This window comes from Lasioglossum baleicum, chromosome 3 (assembly GCF_051020765.1).
Source record: "Lasioglossum baleicum chromosome 3, iyLasBale1, whole genome shotgun sequence".
Lineage (NCBI taxonomy): Eukaryota > Metazoa > Arthropoda > Insecta > Hymenoptera > Halictidae > Lasioglossum > Lasioglossum baleicum.
In genome coordinates this window covers 12,690,574-12,717,911 of record NC_134931.1, presented here as the reverse complement: position 1 = coordinate 12,717,911, position 27,338 = coordinate 12,690,574, and the positions used below count along the sequence as shown (strand labels likewise).

Genomic DNA, 27,338 nt, shown 5'->3' with positions numbered 1-27,338 from the left:
CGAGAACGATGAAACGTGTGAAGACGTTCTCTCACGACGCGATGCGACGAAGGAACGTTGGCGGGGTGGATGGAACTTCGTTGCTTTTATTTCAACACAGTCTGCGTTCATCCTTTATACACTATGTTTGCTATACACGCACAAGCTGATTGTATTGTCCCGATAATCGTTCTTCTTTCACACAAAGTGTCACAAAGACCATTTGTCCCGTATTGTTGCCTTCGAACCGTTCACGGTAGAATTTATACAATAAATTCAATTGTTTCATTCATGGAGAATTTCAATAGAAAGATTTGTGTTTTATAAATTGTCGGTCATTCATTTTTTAACCTGATACGAAATGGTTGCACGAATTTCCGTCTGAAGTGAGCTTAAAGTTCAACATCTTCGAAAGGTCAAATTGAATTTTGTTGTTTACGTTACGCTGTACAGTGAGTCGCGAAAGTATTCGAACGCTCTGAAATGAAAAGTTTCACGCTTAAAAAATATAAGTCATATTACGAATTATAAAATACTATTCCTATAGTAACATATAAGTATCAGGATTATACATGTTAAATTTAAAGTGTCTTTGAGAACATAAACAATACTTATAAAACATTTCGTAGTAACATCGGCTAAATGAATGCCACAAAAGTATTCGAACGATGAAACTTGTAATACAAAACAAACCTTGAATGTGACGCAGCGCGTTCAGTGCTGCGAGTATTAATAAGATTGTAAAAGTTATATTAATAATGTACACAAAAAAATCAGAAACCAGCATCACTGATAGGAAATTGAGAATTAAGTGGCAAAAGCTATGGTGAAATAGCTCAATTATTAGGGAGAAGTAAATCTACCGTTTATTATTGATCATGAAAACGTTAAAAACCACATATCCTTCAGGATAAAGTCCGTTCTGGCATAACTCCTGAACTCATTGATCCTACAGGATCGAAACGTCGACCTGCAACCGCCCAGGGTACAAATCTACTGGATTACATACCAAATACATCATCATTTATAGGAGAAAGGCACAAATTTTGAGTCCGGTAAAGTAAAGAGCAGCCTGACTAAATTGTTCCATAACAAATTCGAACAAAATTTTGAGGAAATGTACAATGGCCATTTGCCAGAAATATTCTTGGAAATAGAAGGTAGAGTTTGGACAGGTCTGATAGATTGTACGTGGACTTTTATCAGCGGTGGTAGTTTCCTGACACCGGTCAGTTTCGTGACCGGCCAATGACTGTCGGTGAACCATGTGTCGGCGTTCAGAACTCCGCGCGACGGAAGTTGACGTAGTTGAATGCATAATTCAAGGGAGCATTGTTTCCAGGACAAAAGTAACTTCCTGAGGCCCCCGCCCGAGGGTGTGGATTTCGCGTGGGACTTCGAAGGAGTATTGGCGATGGCGCAAGCCACCCTCGCACTTGATCCGAATTTGGAATCTATGAGGTACCAGCTGGTGCCCAAGGAGTAAGTAGTATTTTTTGTCACGCTAACTACCTCTAAACACGTACAAACTTCTTGATAAAATAAACAATTCGTATGAAATTCGTTCGGGTCGATTTGAATCTTTACAGGATAGAATTCTTATTAAGACGTTTGTACCAGAACAAGAATTAGTAACAAACATACAATTGTTACTCTTGGAAAGTGCAATCGCTTCGTGAAGGAAGCTCACGCTTCCATGGAACTGTTTTGAAATGATTTTAGTTTTCATATAATTGCATAAAGAAAGAGGTTTGTAAGTTTACCTTTCGAAGCGGCTCGATAACCTCTCGCGTAGCTATTTCATTGGCGGGAAACAAAACGCGCTCCATCGGAATGCAATTCGGAATGCAAGTAGAAGCGGTGACAATTGAACGCCAGTCGGAAACTTACTTTGGCTGCGATAGCAATAAAGGGAGGGGTGGGGAGACAACGACGATTATACTGATACCTCAATGATCCGGAACCATCTGGGAGTCTATTTGTATCCAATTCTCGATCGGAGGGAGAAAACTTGGCCACCACGTACGTCTGCGAATCAATTAATTACCGGCCTAAATTAAATCGGTCTGCTTTGGTGGCTGGCGTTAATTGGCAATTTCCAAACCGGTGTCTAATTACGGTAAATCGCAAGCCGCGTATCGGGCTCTCGCCGCCATGTTTCACGCCTCAATTAATTTACCTGTCGCGCAGAATATCCGAAGAGAACTTCTGGCGGAATTACTTCTACCGAGTATCCGTTCTGCGCCAGAGCCACGAGCTGAACACGATGGCCCAAGCAGAAAACAGCGGGAACCTGGTTGGATCCGTGAACCAACCTGAAGGTAAACTTTCCTACTCGTACCAACCGCAATTTCCCACGCTTAGACGGTATTATCCGCACGATGCATTATACCGATGCATAATCCAGCCCCCTGATCGACTCTTTCGCAAATCTCGCGATCTATTTTTTGTTACACTTTTAAAACGGGCAACGTCTTGGACAAGTTCGACGGAGTCTTCCTTTTTCGTTTGCTGATGTCGCAAGAAAAGGAGAAGCTTGAATTTCATTCTTCCTTTATACAGGATGTTTCATTTTTCGAGATGTTAGAACGATAGTTTCTTAGCTGACGTAAAAAAATTGTTTAAAAAAATTGCAATTGGTCAGAATCATGGAGAAAATTTTAGAAGTTGCTTTTTACTAGGTTGTTAGAACGGAAATATATGTATAAAAATTTCACTTGTGCGAGATCGATGTTACAGACAATAATGTTAGACTCCAATTTTGTCAGTGAAGCATCAAAATGCAGCAGTTTACTGATCGTAAAAGACCATACTTTATCTAATGTAAAAAAGAAAGTAACGCAATAACGGGTGTAAAAGGTAAAAGCCGTGTGCATCGTCTGTCGTAAAATTTCGTTTTACTCGGTAAGAACAACCTTTGGTTTTTCATTTCTTTACATAATGAACGAAAAAGGTCAATCATAATTTTAATCATAATTTAGATTTTCCGCAAGAACCATTTCTTCTGTAGATTATTAAATATATATTAAATATATTTTTATAATTCTGCGATTATGAAAGTATGTGGTGCAAGTTAAAATTTCAAACAAACATGCTAAAATAAGCTTCACCAAATCTCGAAGACAAAAGACGTTACTCACTTCACTCTCGTAATCACCGGCACATTTATTTCCATTCCGCCATTGTCGCAAGCAGGATAAAACATTCTACGTCAATAGACTTGAACATTGTGTAGTTTGAATGGGTGGGTGACAGTTATCGAGAATGTTTGAGTATCGTCTGTCGTCGCGACATGGCGACATCGAGACTACATTGAAAAGAGTCGATCAGAGGGTTGCAATGTAAACACGCCCTTTTCGTTTGTTCTCCAGTAACCGCTGCCTTCTAGTTTGCATTGCAGTTCGGTGCTGCTTGACTTAAAACCCGTTGTTTCTATCGAGAACGTCGCTGATAAACGAATACAAGGACGGGGCGTTGAGAACGAAAGAGGGACGGAATTGAAACAACGTCATGTTTACGAGCGCTGTGATCCGTTTACGCCTGATCTACGATCTGTCCCAGCGACGTTCCTCGAGATGAAACCTCCTTGCATGGCACAGTTCAGAATTTTATGCGACCAGTAGATTCATCTGTCGCCGGACGAGCCGCGAACAACGTACTGGCGCATTTGTCTTGCAAAACATGCCTGTTGCGATATCTTGTCACGCGGTGTTGCGCAAAAGTAAACTGTGTTAAACCTTGGTTAACGACTGACTCTGGATGTTTATACGAGATTCGCGGTTAAACTTTCACTCAGTGGACCAAAGATTTTCATCGCCAAATTTTTAATACGATTTCAGACTACATTGAACTACCTTTCATATTTGCGAGTGCATACAGTGACTCGGATTAATATTCGGACGTTCTAAAAAAGACGATAACTTGTTTAATATTGTACTACACGATTTGAACTTTTTTGGGAAGCTGGAGCAATTAGTTTGCTCCAGGATGTGAAATGAAATTTTTTCAAACACTGCAATTGATCGGAATTGTAGAAAAAATACTAAAAGTTGCATTCTACAAGCTTTTTATGTGGACCTATATTGAAAATTTAAAAAATATGGTTTTTTCTACAATTCCGATCAATTGCAACTTTAAAAAAATTATTTTTCACATCCTGTAGCAAAGTAATTGCTCTAGCTTTCCAAAAAAGTTCAAATCGTACAGTGCAATATTAAAAAAGTTATCGTCTTTTTCAGAGCGTCCGAATATGAATCCGAGTCACTGTATGTACCTATTTGGGAAATCGAGATCGACGGAAGGATTTGAGACGGCTGGCTTAACATAAGGGGGTAGACTCGCTTCTTCTCATTTCTCGATAATCCAAAAATGGGGTTTTTAGTTGTCGAAAGCGCTGGATAGAAGATTAATCTAAGCCCCAATCGTCCTCAAAAGTCCTATTTTGACGTTTACGAGGCGTAATTTGCATTATTCGGCAGCATGTAGCTATCGCGGCTTTATTAAACTAGCTACATGCGCAGCTTCATGTTTCCGAATAATGCAAATTACGCCTCGTAAACGTAAAAATAGGGCTTTTGAGGGCGATTACGGCCTAGATTAATCTTTTATATAGCGCTTTTAACTACTAAAAAACCCCATCATTGCATTATCGAGAAATGAGAAGGCGCATCCCGCATCCTTGTAATCCTGGAAAAATGGGTCTACTCCCTTAAACCTTGGTTAACGACTGACTCTGGATGTTTATACGAGATTCGCGATTAAGCTTTCGCTGAAGGGACCAAAAATTTTCATCACTACATTTTGTTTTAACACGACTTTGGACTACATTGAACTACCTTTTATATTTGAGTGTACATACCTATTTGGGAAATCAAGACCAATTGAGTCATTTGAGACGGCTGACTTAACTTTACCTTTAATAATGAACAAGAAATGAACACCCGAACAGATCGACTAATTTGTCCCTCATACATTTTCATGGTATACGTCAAAAACTGTATAAAAAATTTCACATACAATAGAATTAGTCTTGTTTCTTACCATAATTTTGTTTTTTGTTCTTATTTTGTTAATTGTTTAGATACACAAAATGCTTTATACATCAACAGACAGTTTGGTTAAAATGAAAAACGAAAATCCTGGTACATCTGTTTTAAAATCTTTTTGGATTTCGAATTTTTGTATTGTAAAATATTATACAGCTATTGGTAAGATATTAATTGTGGCAATAAAATATTTAAACAATATGTTGGAAAGGAATATACAAATAGAACACTCACGATGATTGCAGAACGTTATAAAAACGTTCCGAATTGTATCGAGTAAAAAAGTTTTGATAAAGTGCAGCTTCATAGGCCATTTGTTTCTGAGGTTCTTACAACCGCTTTCAGCTCGAAACAGAACCTTGTAACTAATCTTCGAGCCCTCCATTGCCAGTTTCACGCGCAACGTTCCATTCACGTGGCTTCCATTACACATTTTTCTTTACGAGAAAATTAATGAAAAGAAGAAAATATTACCCCTCCGTGACATTTTCAAACAAAAACCAGACCATTTTGATGAAACCGAGCAAAACGATTTCCATCGAATTTCACCTTTTATATTACAACTACTATCCTCAATGAAAGTGAAACTTTTCCACTAAAACGTAGAGAATGATTTTCATGGGAAAAAATACCGTTCATACCGCAGCTATACATATTTCCCAAAGAGAGAAATACAGCATTCACATAGTTGAATCATAAAAATAGATTGTGTTAGGTTGTTGTATACGAAAGGTTTGATTTTTAACAGCAACGTTAAATGAACATAACTTCCTCTAAAGAAATGATGAATAGACTCCGGATTTTATGCATTTATAACAAAAATGAACAAGTGCAATTTAAAACAGTAAAGATATTAAAAAAGATTTTAAGAATATTAATATATTATTTTCATCACATTAAAATTGTTAATGAAGAATATAAATTGATATTTAGCTCGTGCATCTTGCAATTGATGCACAAACTTTTTATTTTGCATAAACATCCGGAGTCTATTGATCAATTAGCATTGTAAAATCGAGCATTTCATTCACAACAACCTAATAGGACAAAAAGATAACACGTTCAATTTCCCCAAAAATCATTTCATCCACTTGAACGTGAAAGCCATTTACAGATTAGCTAACCGATTAATCAGTTCCGCCGCGATTGGAACATTGAAATTTATTCAGCCCGTTTTCCATAAACATCCACGGTCTAATCACGTTACCAAGCACACCGTTTCATCGAATTTCCTCTCGTGAAAGTGGTCACGACGCCGCAACACTGTATTCTAGAAAGGTTAAAGGGTTACATATACTATTCGGATGAAAATGAGCATTGTGTCGTGGTCAGAATTATCGGGCCACGGCTGATTAAAGTCCTATCGGTATTCCCTCGCATGTGTCAAATTATAGATGCAACGTCAATTCGGGGTAAAACGATAATTCCCGATGAAATATTGATAACCGGTCGGTCAGAAAATTAGCGCCAGTACGTTGGGAAAAGGATGAGTCCATCTGGCTTTCTACATAAAACAATAGTTACGTTTGGAGACCGTGGAACCGGAAGGGGATGAAACGCTCTAAGAGAAGGAATGGAAACGAACATGAATAATATTCAATCTCCCGAGAAAGCCATCGAAACGCACGCTTATACTACCCCCTGGCAGAAAATATTTGATTAAAATCGCGAGTATGATTGTTGAACGACTTATTTGAGCGTATAATAACGCACTTCAAAATTCTCCCATTGTTGTATTAGATGATTGTAAAAACAATTATGTATAGTCACCAGTCTTTTTTAATTGCAAACAAGAACTATGACTATATGTATAATTGATTAATAACGCTATATTCTTTAAAATTTAACTATTGAATTTTGTTTTCAAATCGGGCACGAACTTACGCAATCATCTGCCCAGATAGCACAAAGACATCTTTAATACACCTGCAGTTGGACATTCAGCCGTCTTAAAGATGTCCCGAATGTCCCGTTAGAAAACGGTACGTTTTTAAGACGTCTGTTTGATGTCTTAAAGACGTTCAGAAGACGTTCGTAGGACATTCGGGATATCTTTAAGACGTCCGTAAGAAGTCTTAAAGGTCTATAATTATTAATGAAATTAAAAGAAGGGAAGAGTAAAAATAGATCTTGACAAAAACGAGTTTAAAGTTAAACCTAGCTTTATTAGAGGAACGCATGTGGAATTGACATAAAACATAACAATTGCAGACCTAAACTTTAAACTAGAGACGTTTTTAAGACGTCGTTTGCTGTCTGGGTGATTAATTGTAAAATATACCCATAATATTTCTTCAAATGTAATGTTATAAATGAAACAAATCCGCTGATTTAAAGCGTAAAACAAGGGTGAAATATTATCTTGGACTCTTTCGTGCAATTATTTTTAACGAGGGTGTGGAGGTTAATGGGAATATTTTCCACATTGAAAAGATAAATATAATTACAATGATTCTTGAATTGTTTGATCGAATTTGCCAGGGATAGTAGAAGTTCGGAAATATAATACTTGTGACTGCCTTCCCTAAGAGACTTTCTACCATTCCGTCAACAGTCTCCGACCAGCAAACTCATCCCTTGCATTTCCGTTCATCGGCAACTCGAACTCGACAACCCGCTGCACTTCTACAAATACTTGCTCCAAGTTGAATGAGACCGTGGACTTTGACGGCTTGATAATGTTTCGCGTTTCAAATTAAATAAGTTAGTCGCCGCGAGCGGTAATCAAATGAACGCGAGAACTACTCTTTTCGGAGAAGTTCCTGGCTGGCGCGAAGCATCTGAAAGGATCACTCTGTTATTGAATGTGGAAATTATCGAACAAAGCGTGAAACACCAGTACGTTTCGTGTACATTGAATCACCACATTCGTTCAACTGGATCTTCATGCATTTGTGCAAGATTGTGGAATAGAAGGAAATCTTCGAAAAAATTACTATTGTTTAAAAATTGCTCTTGTTTTTCATTATAATAATATTACAAAAAAAAAATCATTTCTTCCGTCTAACATCTCGTAAAAAGATTGTGAAATAGTTAGGCACAAAAAATATTTCAACAACAGAATGATCCAATGGAATCGAGTTAAACGATTCGTTTTGTGTATGCCCAGCCTCGCGCTATTATTTATAACAATAGAGGCTATTGTCTCGTCGATTGTACCGGTTTGACTGCCAGCCGAAGACTAAATATTAAAAAGGCAAATATTGAACAATAGCGGTGGAGGTAAAATGGTAATCGCTCTGTTTATTTTTATCATTCGCAAACGGAAGTGCTGCGGGTTCTTGTACATACATAACTATATACGTCAGAAACACAGACGACCGCGCGTGAACACAAAGAACGGCTAACCGCGTTGCAAAACGAGCAAAAAAAGAAATCGAAAGTACGAAACTAACAGAAAAGCGACGCTAGAAAGCCGTTAGCCGGCTTCGTGTATAGCGTTAGGAAGTTCCCAGACCCTTCTAGTTTAGCCGTGAGTGTTGTCTTGCGCACAGTTCAAGTGACCACTGGCCAGGAAACCAGCGGAACCGTGACGGACAGCAGTAACAACGCGCTGGCAGATTCGCCAGGCCACGAATTCGTGTCTGATAGCATGAGGGTCTCCGACACGGACCTCGAAGAGGTCCGAGAAGGCATGAGAAAGTTGGGGATGCAGCCGCCCAAAGGTTAGTGATCGTTGGTCGTCGTTAACCTTGCTTGCGATGGACGACTGCGCAGAACAGGGAAACGCCGGGACACTCGTGGCACCGTTCCTCAATTTTATCTGCGCGATTCCACTGTTTTAGCAAACCGCAATAGAATCGAAATTCAACGCGCGAATCCTGATAAAGTTGGACCAATATTGGACAACCTGGCCATGCGCCGCCGCGCCGACTTCTTAATGAGCTTTTGACAGATTCTGCTACCGGGCCGTAAACGTCAATACTCAGTCTAATAGTTTCGAAGGTAGTAGATACGACGTGTCAGCTTCACTATGGCGAACACTTTGACACCCACTGACCCCTACGTTCTACCAAATTATACTTAAATTTGCCTTTACACCTCAGGCGCCATTGTCAGTCAGATTCATTTTTATTGCGATTTTTAGTACGCAATAAAAATAAACTGGAACTCTTTTAACACAAAAATACTTTATCTTCTAAACAAACAGAACGAGTGAAATGTAAAATGAATTTACTATTGATTGAAGCATTTGGTGGATTATCTAACGTCATAAGACCGATGTCGCAGTTTGATCTTTTGGAAATTTTTAGGGTTAATATTCGCCACTTGACGAGTGAACTATAACTGTGTTATCAACACTAATTTTCTCATGTTAATATGAAAATTGTCCCACACGTTGACACTACTCTTGGCACATTGTTTTGTCAGACTCGTTATTTGTCATGGAAAAATTAGTGGAAATAATACCGTAGAACCGTGTCCAGGAATGTTGCGAATATAATACGCGCTTAGCTGTTAATTGTTAATATTCTCAATCCCCGATAGAGGTTATCGTCCTGAAAAAGAGGTACATTCTGGCAAAGGCTCATTATTAAGTCATAGTAATAGTTGGAGAGCTTCTCTGGTGAGTCTATAATTATACACGCTTGATGAACGAAGTGTAGGAATCTTGTGACACTGATTCCAAGACAGGAATTGTATGTAATTACTAGACTGCGGATTTTATATATTTATGATAAAAATGGGTACGTACAATTTAAAGCAGTGGACATGCAAAAAATATTTAAGTACATCAAGGTGTTAGTATCAGCTTCATAGGATAATTAAAACAAGAATACAATTTTTATTTGGCTCCTGTGTCCTGCAATCAATACGAACATTTTTTATTTTGCATAAAGATCCGCAGTCTAGTAATTAAAAAATTGTTTAAAATGAAGCAAATATAAACAGAATTCGTATGTGATCACTAGACAGCGGATTTTTATGCATTTATGACAAAAATGAGTAGGTGTCATTTGAATTGGTAAAAACATTAGAAGAATTTCAAAATACTGTCATATTATTTTCAACCTATTAAACATATTAACAACGAAAATAAATTCGTGTTTCACTCCGTTGTTGCAAATTAGGTAAAAAATGCTCCGCTGTCTAGTGATCACTTATAGTCTTGTAAACAGTTTCTAATTCCTGTTCTTGAGAACAAACAGATAAAGGAGCTCGTGACCGGCCATCTGTCACGTGAGCGCCACACTACCCCCTTCTGGGGTGTGCGTAATTGCATTTTTTTGACCACATCCATAAAAAAAAAGATAAAAGAGCTCATCAGTGTAAGTAACTCCATTTCTTAGTAAATTGCACGAAGAAAAATATGACAATACATTATCTGTAACTTTTCATAAGTAATAATCGAGACTGGTTGACATTTAATGGAGATCCAAGCGCAAATAAAATACGAGGATTTGTGCCACGAAGTTCCGGTGATCCACGGATGCGAACTGTGCAGTATTCCCGATCGATAACCCCGAAGAATAGGTGTGCACGTTTTTCGAAATTTTCTTCTTTTTTTATATTACACACCTTGATAAACCACCGATAAGCTCGGAGAGATGTTCGCGCATTGTTCCGTTACGACCACCAACGAAATTTTGTTGAGCAAGAAATACGTTCGGAGAGGAACGCGTCCTTTCTGTCTCTATTCGCTGCCAGATATAATGAATATTCAATTTTGGTAACCGGACTATGAAATTTATATTGAAATTGAAAAAATGTGGATAGCGTGTGTAGGTTGCCGCTAGAACTGAAATTTTTTGTCAACGTGCCTCCGACGTGAATTTCACTTTGAAAGGAAAAAAAAACATTTTAATGAAATCGCAGTTTGACAATCTTTTTACATCGTCAGTCAGAAATTCCATTTTCTGCATGGCAGATTGAGCGAACGAAGTAACTGAAAAATGTTTTAGAAAAGAATTGAATGGTTGCGAGGTGTTGCCATAACTTTACCTGATTAGGTCTTTTGTAAGTGGGTGCGTAAGTACGAATCGTACATTTTGTAATTTTATGATTTTAGCTTGTAATTGTGTGAAAAAGATTGTATAAAGTACTGTGGCCCGGTTTCTAACCACGTAGATTTCGTCTTTAACTATATTTACCCGTGTTATTATTACGTGAACAATTTTAGCCATTCAGATTTTCCCATTTTGCATAGTGGGAGTTAAAATATCTTCTGAACTAATGGCTTCTTTATATGAACAGGTTAATACTTCTGATACAGAATAACGAATTGCCCCCTTTAAAACAGAATAACATTTTTATAATTGTACCAAACGACCTGATTTTGTATAATCAATTAGAAGCATTGGTTTACGAAATGATATGCAGAAAGGATTTTCCAAAAATTATAATTTACTAGGTTACATGCAAAAATAAAAACGGTATTTTTTAAAACTTTTTTGTTTGGGCCCTTAATGAAAATTTATAATGTATGTTTTGTAGATCTATGTTAGTTATACGCATACTGAAAATTTGACGCAGAAAAAAACAACACGCATCGAAAGATGTACGATTCTGTGGATTTTAAGCAGAAACTGATCAAAAGTCGTGTAAAACTACGATTTTCACCATTTTTAACCACTTGTAGCTCTTGAGAATATTAATCGATTTTTATGAAATTTTCAGCATGTGTGTAACTACTATAGATCTACAAAACATATATTATCAATTTTCATTAAGGGCCCAAACAAAAAAGTTTTAAAAAATAACGTTTTTATTGTTGCATGTAACCTAGTAAATTATCATTTTTGGAAAATCCTTTTTGCATATCATTTCGTAAACCAATGCTTCTAATTGATTACAAAAAGAACAGGTCGTTTGGTACAATTATAAAAAAGTTATTCTATTTTAAAGGGCGTACGAATACTTTTTACACCCACTGTAGATCGACTAATGTGAAACAGATTTCTATTTACAAATTTGATCTTGATATGTAGACTTTTGTTTATGCCAAATAAAAAGTTTTCAACGTACATCCACTTACAAAACAGTTGGTCATATTAAATTTTGTCTACTTCGAAACCATTCCAGTTTTGTCTGAAATATTGCGGACTAAAGCCACTTTGTAGTCCTTCTAAACACATTAGGAACGTTAATGACATGGTACTAATTTGACCCAAACGAGAGTTAGCAAGTTGAGGCAGATAAATTTGTCGAATAACGCAGCAACCTAAACTACTTCGATTAAAAAATTTATTGCGTGGAGAAAACGATTTAACCCGCTAAACAGCGTAAGCGAATAGAGAAAGAAAATGGCAGTTCACAGGATCGAGTGATCCATGCGCAAGACACGGTGTCCAAGCAAACATCCCCTCGTGAGTATACACGTAAATTAACGTGACACTCGATCTCGATGTTCCATCTATTTTTTCACGCAACGTTTTAGTGTCTGTGTCACCGTAGTGTCTGTGTCTAACCCCCTGTTTCTCGAGCAGCTTCTCCAATTTCCCGTCTCAGTGTGCTTCTCTGTAGAAGACCGTCGCTCTTATGGTACCAACACCTTCCCGTTCACCATGCAACCACCCCCGACACCTTCTCTGTTTTTAATACTTGACAACGTCGCTGAACCGTTGTAGCTACCTAGTTAAATGTTTCGAACCCTTTATCTCCCCGTTGTCTAACAATCTTAATTGCCTTAATTGTGTGACTAAACGACCGCTTTTTCGTTCTATTTTTGTCAACAGCCTAAAGAAGAGGAGAGTCTCCCAGATAAAAAAAAAGCATAATCCAAAGCACACCCCTCAGAAAAAAAAAATAATACGACATGCTTCTTTCCCCGTCTCGAAAACCGACGTTGATTTCTCGGTTCTCGTCCACGATCCCCTCGAACCCTCTCCCCTCTCGATTGTCTTTTCTGTTTTTTTTCAGTTCCCGTCTTTTGTCTCATCTTTTCCGTAATGATTTTTCTCGCTTCCGTGCGCGATCGACTAACAAATCCCTTTGCTCGAATCGACCCGAACGAACGGCAACGCGCCGCTCCGTTGAGTCTTTCGATTTCGATCTCGCTCGTGTTTCGTTGTTTACTTTCGATCGGTTTTACTGTCCGTATATTTTTGTCGAAAATTACTCGTCCCTGACGTCGACGCGATCTCGCGGTAACCGACGACATCGATCCATCTATCCAGGGGTAGTGGCGATCTTTTCCACACTTTGTTCGCTAAATATCGATGTTATCGACGTGTTTGTTGTCGTTGTCAGTGTGTACATCGATCCGGTTACGCGATCGATTTTCCGTGATAAAAGTCAACAAAAAAAAAAAAAAAGCATATATATGATAATATAAAGCAAGTAACAAGAAAACAAGAAATAACTGTCATAACTTTTTCGGTGGTGTTTAAATGGGTTCCAAATACAACAACAACAAAAAAAAAACAGAAGGAGGGAGAGAGAGAGGAAGGGTTTCCGCGATAGGAAACGGCGTGTTAGGTGTACTTACGTCGGATTTGAAACGTGATAAAAGCGATAAAAAAGCGTAAACCGATAGCGCTAGGCGCAAAACGCGAGTAGTGGAGGGACGAGGTGGTGGTAGTAGGAAAGAAAGAGATAGAGAAGAAGCAGAGAGCGTGAAAGTGTGTGCGTGAGTGGGAGAGAGCGAGAGAGAAAGATAAAAAACAGAGAGCATGAGACAAAATAATTTCGAGCGAGTGCGAGACAAGAGCGCGTGCGTGACGTGTGCATGAGGAAGAAGGCAATTTTCCTTTAGTAAAACTCGAGCAACAAAGACGAGATAAAACTCGGCTAAATGTCTGGATGTCTGTCCGTTTGTCTGTCGTCTGTCTGTCTTCATTACTATTGTCTCTTGTCGATTCTCTCCGTGTTGTAAACTGTTAAGGAACACTAAGAAATTAAAAGAGAACAAAAAAAAAAAGATAAAAGAGAAAACAAATAAGTAAATATTACTTCGAACTAATATCGTGATAAAGAGAGGAAGAATCAGAAAGACAGCGTGAGAGAGAAAGCGGAAAGCCAAACAAATTTTCGAGAACAAAAGGGAAGAGAAGGTAGACAAATCATATTTGGAAGTACCTTTGACAAAGGCTCTCCACCCAGGTACATTTTTCGATGCAGAGAGAGATAACAATTGATATAGACAGAGAGAAAAAAAGAGAGAGAGAGAACGAGAAAAAGAGAGATCTACTAGGCGTTACGTAAACAAATTAAGAGAAATAGAGATAAAAAACGACAAAAAAAACTGCGAGTAAATAAATTAACAAAATTCGTTGAATGACAATACGTGTTTTAACAAAAAAGAGAACAACAACAAGAATACATGAACAAGAATTTAAACAATAAGTGGGATCGAGGTGTAATTTCGTCTCGTCTCTCGTGGGTGTAGTCCTCGTAGTGATTTCCTTCCGATTTCAAAATACACAAAATACAAGTTACTCCATGGATTAAAAACGAGGTGTTCGCCGTTTACATGCTCGTCCACCCGAACGAACGACGTAAACGATCGAAGATCCAGAGAGAGCTAGAGAGAAGGGGGAAATATCGGAATCGCACGGCTCCGGAGAGGGGAGAGGTGGAAGGGGGTAGGAGGTGTAGAACACGGGAACGTTTTAATGGCGTAAATGAGCTTGACATCTGGAATTAGTTGACGCGGAGCCGCGTTTTCCGTTTGGACGGACGCTCAAGCGGCTTACGTACGAACATGCACATGCACATTGCACATGCACCGGTGCATTCGATGCAAATTCAGAGAAAAATATAAACGAATGAAAGATAACCGGGCAAACGATGGGAAACATAATAAAACAACAGAGGGAAACGTTTTTGCGGACGAAGTGGAAAATGTTTTATGGAATTGTCTTCGGCTTGAATATTCCTGGGATAAATAAGATACAACAGATTACATAATCGAGATTTTGTTGCCCTAAAAAGCTCTGCATTGCTTTCCAAAGAATCGTCGAGTTTTATGATTCTACCCAACGTCTCGTTATTTTGTAAATAACACTTCGTTTCCAAAAACACGAGTCGAAGAGAATACTTATCTCGATGATCAAATAATTTCTTTCGAAATTGAGAGAATATCTGCATTTGCCCACGTACTGCGGAATTGCCATTGGCAACTGGCGCCGTCATAATTATTCGCCCGAGGCGCAACGTTACGGCGAAAAGTGAGCAATTGCATTTCAAAACTGACGTTAAGAGAACGTAATTGGACTGCGGGAACAGATTCCGTGAAAAACGATGATTAAATTCTGAAACTACCTTTGCGCGAGAGTTGCCAAGCAGTTCAAAAATAAGCTAGTTCTTCGACCTGTGAATAATTTTCGAGCAACTCTGTTGTGTTGCAATAAACGATGCCCGCGGGCTACAGACCACCGCGCCGCGCCCGGCTCGTTGATTTTAGCACGCGAGCAGTAACCCCCGTGTTTCCAAGTTCCATTCATCGACTCGTAATCAAAGTCTGGCATTCACTGGAATACAACAAACTAATAATGGGGTTGGAACGAGAGAGAACGAGAGAGAAGGATATATAAAGAGAGCAACACTGGAACCTTGATAGGCGTTCGCGAGGCTATCGAACGTCGACTCGACATGGAGAGCGCATGTAAAGACGAATCGATATGCGGGGGTGGCATTGGGCGAGCAAAAGAGAAAGAACGAGTGTCACTCTGCCAAGCTACTGGTAGGGAAGGAAAAAAGGAATCGCGTTTCCGCCGTGCGGGGGTGGGAGCGGAGTTGCGGGTCGACACGCGAAAATAATTCGCTCGCGCCGTCGACGACGGGAGAAACGTTCAGGTTTCGGACAGCTCAGGATTCGCGAAGCTAGATTTTTTGATCCCGGTCGATGCTCGGACATGCTTGCCTTTCACGTAATTCCTCCCCAAGACGCAATTACTTAAATCGCGTTCCCAGGCTGCACGGTTTCACCTCCTCCGACGGCTTCGATCGATCGATCCGGCTTATCTCGGCGTCGATTGTTACACTGGGAGTTGGAGATAGCAGGCCGAGACTTCGGATGAGAATCCCTCGGACAGGGTTGCTTCCGACGCTGAAGTCACGGTTCATACCTGATATCTGAGAATCTGCGAAGTTTAATTCGAAAGTTTGGAAATGGTTATAGCACCCGATGATAATACAAATATGTACATGTCATTGTGTATTTGACCATTCGCCGACGGGACTTTTTTGTCGCTTAGTATTTCCGCCTTTGCTTACACCCCGGACATAAAAAAACCAACTAAAACGAAAAATACAAAAAAAGAAAACAAATAGGCGTCGAAATGGGGGGCATAAAAAAATAAACAAAATAAAAAACAAAAAGAAAAGATGGGGATGTACAGAGGGGAATTATGTAATCGTGTGCGAAAGGCAAACGGAAAAAGGAAAACGACAGAAAAAGAGTTCCAGACGAAACCGCTACACCTGAATTACTAAGAATATTTTGCCTGTGAAACGATATTTTCTCTCCTCGATTCAGACGATTTTTCTCGTTTCGATCCCGTCTGCGAAGTGTTAAATGCACGTTCAAAATCGCTCGAGAATCAATTTCTTACCATTAAACAAAAAAAAAATCAAGCTTGTCGCGTGGTACAGTCAGTTCCAAACTTTCGGGAGCCGACGACGCGGCACGGGAATAGATTAGAGCCGGAGAGAAAAGCGTCGCGAGTTTAACCCCGGTCGAGTCTCTTTTTTCCCCACTCTGATTCCATTTCAACTTCAACCCACTTTTCTCGGTTCTCCGTCCTTGTGTGGTTTGAGTTTTTGTCCCCTGCCCTTCCTGCTTCGTCCAAGCTGACACTAACACCAAGACACGATTAAACTCTCACACACCGGGAACACGGAGAAGACGCGTGCGTCGCGAGATCGATGCGAAGAAACAGGGACACGAGGCTGAAACCTCGGCTGGTGCCAACGTGTGTACGGATCCATGATTCTCGTTCGCGCGTTCTCGCACACTTTGCTAACACGAAACACACACACTCTAGAAAGAGAAAGAGAGAAAGACACACACACACGGACACAGAACAGAGCAGAAATACAGACACACACAATAGGGACACACATCGACGCGCGCCCCCGCGAATACGAGAAAACCGACCCCGCGTGGCCCGCTTGAAAATAGCTACAACGCTGCTTGTGAATCTCCGCAGAAGAAGATTGGGAACGCGAATTGGAAGCCGAGCTGAAGGATTACGAGGTAGTAACTAGCAACGAGGATAAAAACATCGTCGCGGCGACCGCCAAGGATACGGCCGCGATGGATAAGGGCGATTGGCAGAAGCAGATCGACGAGCTCCTCCTAGCCAACGAGGACGATGAGGAGCTCAAGTGAGCCGGGGAGATCCTCTTTGTGACCGGTTAGAGACGATCTCGTCGCGTCTCAATTGAGATCCTGGAGGGGACAGCGCGAGATCAGCGCGGCCGGCTTTGTATTTTTTATTATTCATCGACTTTATTGCGAGCGGCAGGATCGTTTTCCGATCCTCTTCTTTTTCCTCTTTCCTCCTCTCTTCTTCGCATCTTCATCGAAAGAGAGAGAGAGAGTTAGACTAAGGCTACCAGAAGAGAAGCCCCGTTGCTTGTAAGATCGATCATGTTCGAGGTCGGCGCAAAACCAGAGACGCCCGAGCGAAAGACTTTTGTTTAAGGTTGTTGCATGAGTTTCTTATCGTATTGTTTACATATCTTATCCTAAGAGTTTCGAACTGTAATCTGAGCACTCTGTGGTTCAAGGTAGCTGAACAGATACCGCTTCTTATTTGAATATCTCGGTGAGAATCTTTATGATCGCTGAACGAACCTACCTCTAACATTATATCGTTTGAATACTTTAAAATTTGTAGGAAACTATACTTGCTGAGCAGATTCTTATTTGAATATCTCGGTGAGTCTTTATGATCGCTGAACGAACCTACCTCTAACATTATATCGTTTGAATACTTTAAGATTTGTAGGGAACTAGAGAAGTAGATGGAAATGTTTGAAACCTTCAGTCGCAGTAAGATGATGTCATTGTTCAAGGCCACCGAGTCCTTCTTCGGCATACGATTATATCTCGATATTTTTCGTTCGTGGAGACTTCTCCACACAAGTTTGGTCCTATCTGTGCCCACGCATAGCACTTCCACGAAACCCGTGCCCTACCCCAATGTAGGACACGGTAGGGAAAGCTTTAAAAGTTTCGGAGCTTATGTCAGACATCAGTGGAACACTCCGAACTTTCATCTTATCTCTGGACTTCCCCGGAGAAGTTTTGTCCAGAACCGAACAATTGTCTCAGATTATTGATTTTGTTAATAATTTCCTTGTGTCTTGTAATCTGAATGTTATTAGGACGCAATTATGTACACCTATTGTTTCTAAAAATATGCACCAAATTAGAAGGCTAATGGATCATTCGATAGGGCATCAAGAAAAATAATGTGTAAAATTTTAAACCTACTCGCCCGGGAGGGTAGTTATGGCGTAAAATGGAAAAGATTAGTTTTTGGCCCATTTTTCCTATATAGTCGTATGCGAAAATTCTGAAAAAAATCTAACAGATGTCAAATACCCAGAGACATATTCTGTAATTAATTCAGATTTTTAAGTAAAATATTCTGGTTGTGAAAAATACAAAACCTTGGGAAAAATGGGAGAATGGAGATTTCGTATTGGAGTTTAAGAGCGGTATCATTTATATTTTTAAAATATCAGAATATAGATTTAAGTACTGTTCATGAATTTTTTTACAGATTTCTTTTTAGGTGTACCGTGGTGAAACTACTTTTTCGACATTTTCTCCGCGAAAATCTAATGTGAAATTAAAGTTATTATATTTCATATATTCTGTTTGTATATATTAGCACCATTAAACGTTAATTTTTCGCGGGAAATGCGCCGAAAAAAGCGGTTTTTATTTGTTTGGATCAAAGATCCGAATAAAATTCATGAAGAATACCTGTACACTGGTACTGTAAACATATAAATGATGTCGCTCTGAACCTTCAATGCAAAATCTGCGTTTTACGATTTTTCTCGAGGTTCTTGATTTTTTTCGACCAGGATGGTCTACTTAAAAACCTGAATTAATTACAGTGTATGTCTCTGGGTATTTGGCATTGGTGAGATTTTTTCGGAAGTTTGCATATGACTAACAAGGAGAACCCCCGCTCTGTCCCTCACGGATTTTGTTCAGACTTTACAGAGTTATAGATCTCGTTCCCCTGATAACGAAAATACCCCATTATAGGCGCAGACGCTCAATAGTTTTCGAGATATTTGCAATTAAAGTTTCATAACCGTAAAATATATACAGTTTAGTTCAGATTTTTAGCAAGCAATGGTATGGCGTAACAGCAGCGAGCTGAACTGTTACCCCGCAGGCCCGGGTTCGAATCCATTCGTGGTAAATTATTTTTTATTGTTTTTTTTTTCATGGAAAATGCATTTTCAATGTTAAACAAATTTTAAATAAAATATTTTTATTCGCTAAAGGACTAATTGAAAATGATACTTATCATTTTATAGAAGAAACACCAGATCTATTACTACATATACAAAAGATAATAATTATAAAACAATAATAATATTAAAATAATACATAACACACAGAAACAACAAATATAAATATGAATACAAATACAAAATAGAATAAATGCAATGAATAGTAATCAGAGCGGTTAATGTGGCTTGCCATCACGCTTCCTGTAGCTTGTATAATATAAACAATATACGTTACGTAGAGTAAATATAGAAATCAAATACTTATAATTTTTGTTATGTGCAACAATGGTATTTATTTTAAAAGACAGTAATGTTAGTCGACGAAGATTTCGGTGTAGAGATCTATTGGCTACGATCTGGCAACGAGCTATGGGGCTTGCGCTCTTTAGAACTTTCGGTAAACTGTTGACGTTATCGTGAGATTTGATACTAGCTCTGCCTCTTGCATCTTTCAAATTCCAAATGCATATTTCGTTCGTCAGTCAGTTTCTTTTTATAGTCGTAGCATTTTGTGTTTTGTATTTTTCATATTTATTCCATTTTGTGTTTTGTATGTGTTGTTCTTATATTTGTTGTTTGTGTATTATGTATTATTTATTATTATTATTATTATTATTATTGTTTTATAATTATTATCTTTTGTATATGTAAATATGTAGTAATAGATCTAGTGTTTCTTCTATAAAATAATAAGTATCATTTTCAATTAGTCCTTTAGCGAATAAAAATATTTTATTTAAAACTTGTTTAACATTGAAAATGCATTTTCCATGAAAAAAAAACGATTAAAAATAATCTACCTCAAAAGGTTTCGAACCCGGGCCTGCGGCGTAACAGTTCAGCTCGCTGCTGTTACACCACACCACTGCTTGGTAAAAATCTGAACAAAACTGATATTTTACTGTTATGAAACTTTAATTGCAAATATCTCGAAAACTATTGAGCGTCTGCGCCTATAATGGGGTATTTTCGTAATCAGGAGAACGAGATCTATAACTCTGTAGAGTCTGAACAAAATCCGTGAGGGACAGAGCGGGGGTTCTCCTTGTAAGTAGAAGAAATAGGTCAAAAACTAGTCTTTCCATTTGATCCTATACCCACCCTCCCTGTCGAAGTATAGCGTTAAAATTGTACACAATATAGTTTTTCTTGATGCCTTGTCCAATGGTCCATTAGCTTTACAATTTGATCCTAGGCCATTTTTGACCACCTTATACTGTACCCTTTGTTCTAATTAATAGAATCTTTGTGAAATTAATATCAACTTACAGAATAATCAAACTATATCTAATTTATATTTGTATGAAATTTGAAATATAATTTTACTGACAACTCAGCTCCGAAATTATGGACCTCCTGTTTATATTGCATCACTTATCGTAATATCACAAGGAATACAATAACAGTTGTCCTGTACAGGAGAGAATCCAGTTCTGATTAATTTCTATTGATATTTGAAATTAGAATCTACTTACAGAACAATCAAACTGTCTCTGATTTATATTTCTATGAAATTTGAAATATAATTTTACTGAGACCTCAGCTCCGAAACTATAAGTCTCCAGTGTACCGTTATCCTGTACAGGAGAGATTTAATTTCAACCGCTTAATGATCTACAATATGTGCACGACAACGTCGAAGACAAATAGTAATTCGATTCCCGCTGAGAGGGAGGTTACCTTGAACCGCAAAACGCTCCTGCAACATCCACAAAGATCCCTAGAAACTCGGTCAATAGCCTATTAGTCGATTAATCGGACAATCAAGTACAGATACGACCATTTGAGTGAAGAACGCGTGGCTGTTGAGCGTGCGACATGGGGAATGAGGTTTGACAAAGGGGTAAGTGAAAAATCCGGCAAGTGGTTGGAGGCGAGGTTGTCTCAGACGGTTGTTGAATAGAAAGAAGATGAAAGGGAGGAGGAGACGAGATGACGAAAAAAAAGAGAAATAAAGTCTCCTCCTAACTTCGTCTTTTCTTCGGTGTCTCAACATCACGCGTTCTTACGAGGCTCGAGCACGCTGAAGATGCTGAAGAAGAGAGAAACTAATGGGAGAGAAAGACTGACAGAGGGAATGAGTGGGTCTTTGCGAGCCCGCTGGTAGAACCATCAATTTCGTCGCCGATCGATCTCGCTTCTCGAACCTCCGTCGATTCCATCCATCGATGATCTGTGGATCTAGCGAACGGTGGACGGGTGTGCACACGAAATTTGAAAACGAAAACAAACGACAAAAAAGAAGGGGGAACCGAACCTTAACGCCACACTTATGTCAATTGTTAGAACGACTCGTCTTCGGCCGCGCGAAGACGATCTAAGAATTACAAGAGAAATAATAATAACCCAAAAAAAAAAAAGAAGTGACAAATTTCAATACGTCTCTCGTTTTTAATAATACCGATCGTTAAAGATACTCTTGAAAACGACGACGCAAAAAATGTAAACGAACAAAACATACTCGAAATGCACTGTGCTACGGAATATTGTGAACACTTCGATTACGTAGAGAATGGGAAAAGAATCGAGAGAAACAAATTTCAGCGGGTCTTCATCGGGTTTTTTATGAAGGATCGAGGACTTTTCCGACATTGTTACACTGCCGTGTGCCGAAGGACACCGTTTCGAACGGATCGACGTGTATCGTCGGCTTTATTTTTACAAACGCACTCGATGGTCGGACGCTTAAAAACCGGCCCCCGAATGGTCGGGGGTGTTTTTTGTCTTCGTTATCGCGGACTTTGCCAAAGATTAAAACTCGACTCGAGCGATCGCGATCTGCCCCGCAACGTCCCGCGTGCATCCTCGGTGCACGCGGTGAAAGAAGTTTGTAAAGATCGATGGAAAATATTTATATAATTATATTGTTAATGTTGCGTCGACGGCAAAGCTCCGCATTCACCAAAGAAACACGAGAGAGCAAAGTTTACCTGAGTTTCTTAAATCAACGTCCTGCCGAAAAATGATAAGTTGAAAACATTTTAAAGTAAACATTTAATTTCTGAAATATCAACGAACGGTTCAACAGAAATATTCCTAGCTAATTTCTTTGTTCCTTCAGTGAAACATTCGTACAAGTATTATGTATTCTGTTAACGTTAAAAAAGATGTTTCACAGAAGTGAGCTACGAAGCGACGGTTTTCCCCTTTGGTGGATGCGCAGCTTTGCATCGTTCTTTTGTTAAACTCGCCAATTTGTTGTACCGCGCTGACGTTGTGTATACGATTGGAGATTGCCAGATCCACGCGAAAAAAGACCGGCATGAGCAACAGTGAGGATAGAATAACGACGATACAGGGCATGAAAGAAAAAGTCGGCGAATCGATAGCGTTAGAGCCACGTTACAGTCGTTCCAGACAGTAACAACACTTCCTCGACATGATTTTCTCTGCGCGACATGCCGTCCAATAAGTTCCGTTGTGAACATCGGAACTGGGTCAAAACAACAATTTGTGGATCGAGAGAAAACCGCGGCCATGATGAAACGTCGCCGCCTACGTATAAATGATCGTTGTTCAAAATTACTCGAATTAAAGTTTCGGCAAGTTTCTGGAAGAGTGATGCAACCCCGCTTCACCGTTACGAAGGCTGTCGGTGTTTTTCGCGTGGACAAACTGGCAATCGGATAACGGAAACGAAATCCTTAATTGTTGATGTACAGAGAAAAGGGGTGAGGAATTGTTGCGCAAACGAAAGTCGAGAGCCTTAACTTGAGGGTGGCTAAGGATAGGTCTCTTAAAACAGAAGGTATTCTGTTAACTGCTATTATTCTTAAATCAGATTGAATACATTCGCTACCAGCATTTATTTCGCTGCTTATCTTCCTTGTTAAACGCGATTTACCTCTTTCATGATATATTTAGAGACAATTTAGTAGAAGAAAGTCGTGGAATCTCTAAATATTATGGTGTATACTTCATACAACAGTGTATATAAGATTGATTTAACTATCTTTAAGTGAATTGCGAAATTATGGTGGCAGCGAACCTGTTGAATGAATGTTGAATGAATCAAATTGTTAAACCATTATTCTGACGATTCAAGTTCAATTTACTCTGTATTGGAATATTTAAATTTGAAACCACTGTGGAAAGCAAACTTGAAAACGAGATTTCTGATGAACGTAACGAGCCGGATCTATTTTTCCAGTATTTTTGAAGTTCGCTCAACCACAGAATAAAACGCATTACAGGTGTCTATGTTAACGTGCGTATGTTGATTTTCAGAGTAATGATTTAGAGCTGTGGACCAGCCTCGGCCACCTAAAAGTTAGAAAAGAAAAGCCAAAATAAAACACCATTTGCAAGCGAAATCGTTGCACATCCCGTCGAGACGTTCGTTTTGTGTGCGCCACTATGTTGAGTCCAGATCTTTCGTCGATTCTTCCCGAGTGCCGAACTGCGAGCATGTACTTATTCAGAGATGCATAATTCTCGTCCAGCGGAGAACGCTTCAAACAACAAGAAAACTGAACCGGAAGGAGGAGATCATTTTTCGAGAGATACTTAACTCTGAACTCAACGCGCTGGTTCACCGCGTGCGCGTCTTTTCACCCAAGCTCGCTGTGAAAGTGTTTTCATTCGCACTAGTCGTTAGGTGGATGTATACATGTTATATTAAATATAAATATATATATACAAATATATATTATATTAATGTTAAGGTGTCGCAAATGATTCGGGCCTAAGTTCATCGGAGTCGATGGAAGACCGAGACACGCGCGTCTGCCTACAACCGGTGAAGGATGGGCAAAATTTTACCGAAACAAATAACAACTAATACAAAACCGATACAGATCCCCGTGTTCATTCGAGTAAACATTCTGATTATTTTTCACGAATGAAATTGTACATAAAATATTGTTATTAGTAGACTACGGATTTCATTAAGAGAATTTAATTATTTCAATATTCTACGTAAAAAATTATTATTCTGTATGAAAATCCGCAGTCCAGTTATTAGAAATTCCTTAATTCTCGTAACTCACAAATTGTGTGTATTCGTTTCAAATTCTTCATTTCCATTTTTTGGTCTAATTCGAATACGAAAAGACCTTATCCTTTTTATCAGAAACTCGGAATGAATACAAATTTTTAAAAATGCGCTACGATATCGAAGAACAGACAAAAATAAAATGAAAGACCGAATAATTCGGAATAAAAATTCGCGATTCGAAGTATATGATCCGAACTGAAAATTTTGCCCATCCCTGAAGAACGAACAGACATGTGATTAAAAATAATATTCCCAAGACGATAATCGTGTATTTCTCGAAGCCACACGGAGTCTGTAAGTTCTGTCGCGACCGTTGAGTCTTTCGTTGGCGACCTATTATCTGTTCTACGATTCTGTTCACTGAAAAAGCTCGTGAAACGACGAGATAGATTTTTCTGTCCTCTTACCCCGACTGAGACGCGAGAAAGTACATTCTTCGACGAACAAACGAGACCCCCTTCATCGTCTGCAAACGATGACGGGATGTACAAAAAGTACCGATTCTGGATCTAGTAATATCGACGAACGAACGTCTTTCTCTCTGACGAAATGAAACTTAACATCAAAAATATAATGATTCGAGACGAAACGAATGATTCCATGGCCAAACGAAATCATTCTATATACATCTACATACATATAATATATGGTGTACTTCGGCAATCCCCCTATCTCGAAACGACTCTGTGAATTGTGTAATAAAGCTCCTATGGTACAGTGCATTCACTCGTAACGATTGAACATACACCCGATACGTATATATAAATGATATATATATATACATATATACATATGAAAATAAATAAAAAAAAATATATATGTTGTTGACTCCATTGAAAGTATGATAATATATTAATGAATAACTACCGAGAGTGTAAGGGCGGAAACATTAAAATTCCGGAACTATTAAAAAATTAATTAATATAATTGCGGAATGTAACAATAAAGGTCGTGTACCTTGTGAGAAATAAAATTGGAAGAAAATATGGTGGTGTTGTATATTCATACTACAGTAAATCCTCTATCGATGCGACAAGGTGCTACACCATGGACGCAAAAAAAATATCCCCTCCACTGTAGTAATCTGATCTCGGCTCGGGTATATCGTTGTGAACCGCTACTAATACGACGTGGAGAGTCGCAGTCGTCGGCACAGTTCAAAGGCCCGTGCGATTAATTGACGATTAACGTGTCGGGCGCAAGGAAGGACAGCGTATGGGAAAGAAACCGCGCTGTCCTCTACGTTCGGCTCGGCTTTTGAAGCTAAAACAAATAGTATCCCTCTACGATCGATGCAAACGAACCTCCCCGAGGCTTTTGCGTCGATAGAGGATTTACTGTACCTGTCAATCATGCCTCTTCCTTGTACGTAGAATCTGCTGCATAATCGCCACAAAGGTAAGTGGGAGAAACATGTACAATTTACAGTAAAGTAGCGATTTCTATCCCTGACGGTCTCTACGATCCAGTGCAGCCAGAACGAGGAAATCGAGGGAATACAGTTTACCCCCTCTCTGAAAACCAGACCAATCTACGGCACGGACACCGTGGTCTACGGTCTTAGTGGGAGCAGTGATGCCAGAATCGTGGTAAAGTGGTACTACACCATACCTCCACTATGACCTACTGTTGCCCCTACTTTCCTTTTCCAACGCGCTCGCGCGCTACACACTTCAGCGTACCATGTCACATAGTAGAGGTACATATGGTTTAATACGACGGTACCACGATACCACATCAGTGAGTGGGGGACGTTCGAGTGTGCTCATGGTACTGGAATGGGATAGCGGAAAGGGAAAAGGAAGAGAGTGAATGACATCCGTCTGGATGCCATCTGGCTGCACTGCTACGATCACTCTCCCTTGTTAACCCATTCCACTGAGGAACAACGCCGCAGGGGCCGCGAAGCTCGAGCTGCCTCGGTCGCCGAGCAGTGTAAACAGGTTACGCGGCATGCGTAACCTGATCTCGGGTCGGGTATATCGGTGTGAACCACTACTAATTCAATTTAAAAATTTCTTTATTTTGCATTAGTTTTTATGGGACTTTCACCAACTCATTTGTAGCATTTTTCTGATTAAAACGACACTAAACACGATATAATTTCAATTGTATCATATGTAGTGGTTTAATTGACGGTATGGAGTAACTGTAGGACATAGAAAAGGATAGCGAGTGAAAGAGAAAGAAAAACTGTATCGTTTACTGTATTGTATAAAATACCAATGCGATGTTAACATTTTTATTGACAACTTTCTTCTTATACAATCTTTATCGATACATTTGTCACATTGTTCTGGTTATGTAAAATGAGTCGTTTCAATATTTATTACGAGAGGTTTCTTTCTTTTGATGTTGTATCACCTAAAAAAATGTCGTGTTATGCTTAGAATAATACGACGTATTAATTAATAATTAACTATTTCAATTGTCTTACCTAAGATTTTTAATTTTAAGCCGTCTAAGTGACATCGTGCCGAACGTGGAATGTATTTTTTCAGACGCTCGAAATCTTTAAAAGCATTCTCAAAATCCTTTCTTACACTTGGATGTAGTTTGATCCCTTTTTCTTGATATCTTTCCTCTGCGCCCCTTTCTTGCTCTCCTTTCTTTGGGGCCCTTTCTTCATCTTCCTCTGCGGTCATTTCTTGATCTCCTTCCTCTGGGGTCATTTCTTGATCTCCTCCAGCTACGGCCCTTTCTTCAAGTGTTCTGTACAACCTCCGTTCCTCCTCACTGCATGCAGTTAAATAATTTTCTATGTCTTCGACCGTTACGCTTTGCTCCGAAATGCGTAACCAATCTTGCTGTATTTCAGATGCTATTGCATCTTCCTCTGTCTCTTCTTTAATGTTCGGAATAATGTTCTTCCAGGAACTTTTTATTTTATT

General features: G+C 39.1%; 1 protein-coding gene across 4 annotated transcripts in view; it reads left to right on the top strand.

Moving 5' to 3' along the window:
* The window catches only part of Sap47 (Synapse-associated protein 47kD), a 159,520-nt gene extending 134,089 nt beyond the window's left edge, over positions 1-25,431 (top strand). For 3 of the 4 annotated variants that reach the window (XM_076447702.1, XM_076447699.1, XM_076447700.1), the window contains 4 exons: positions 1,322-1,461; positions 2,170-2,300; positions 8,519-8,689; positions 17,117-25,431. In XM_076447702.1, coding sequence (XP_076303817.1) covers positions 1,322-1,461; positions 2,170-2,300; positions 8,519-8,689; positions 17,117-17,298 — 624 coding nt within the window. In that variant the 3' untranslated portion in view covers positions 17,299-25,431. Of the gene's footprint in view, positions 1-1,321; positions 1,462-2,169; positions 2,301-8,518; positions 8,690-12,700; positions 16,294-17,116 lie in introns of those variants that run through there. The other variant, XM_076447701.1, reaches the window with a different exon arrangement.
* Positions 25,432-27,338: the final 1,907 nt, after the last annotated feature.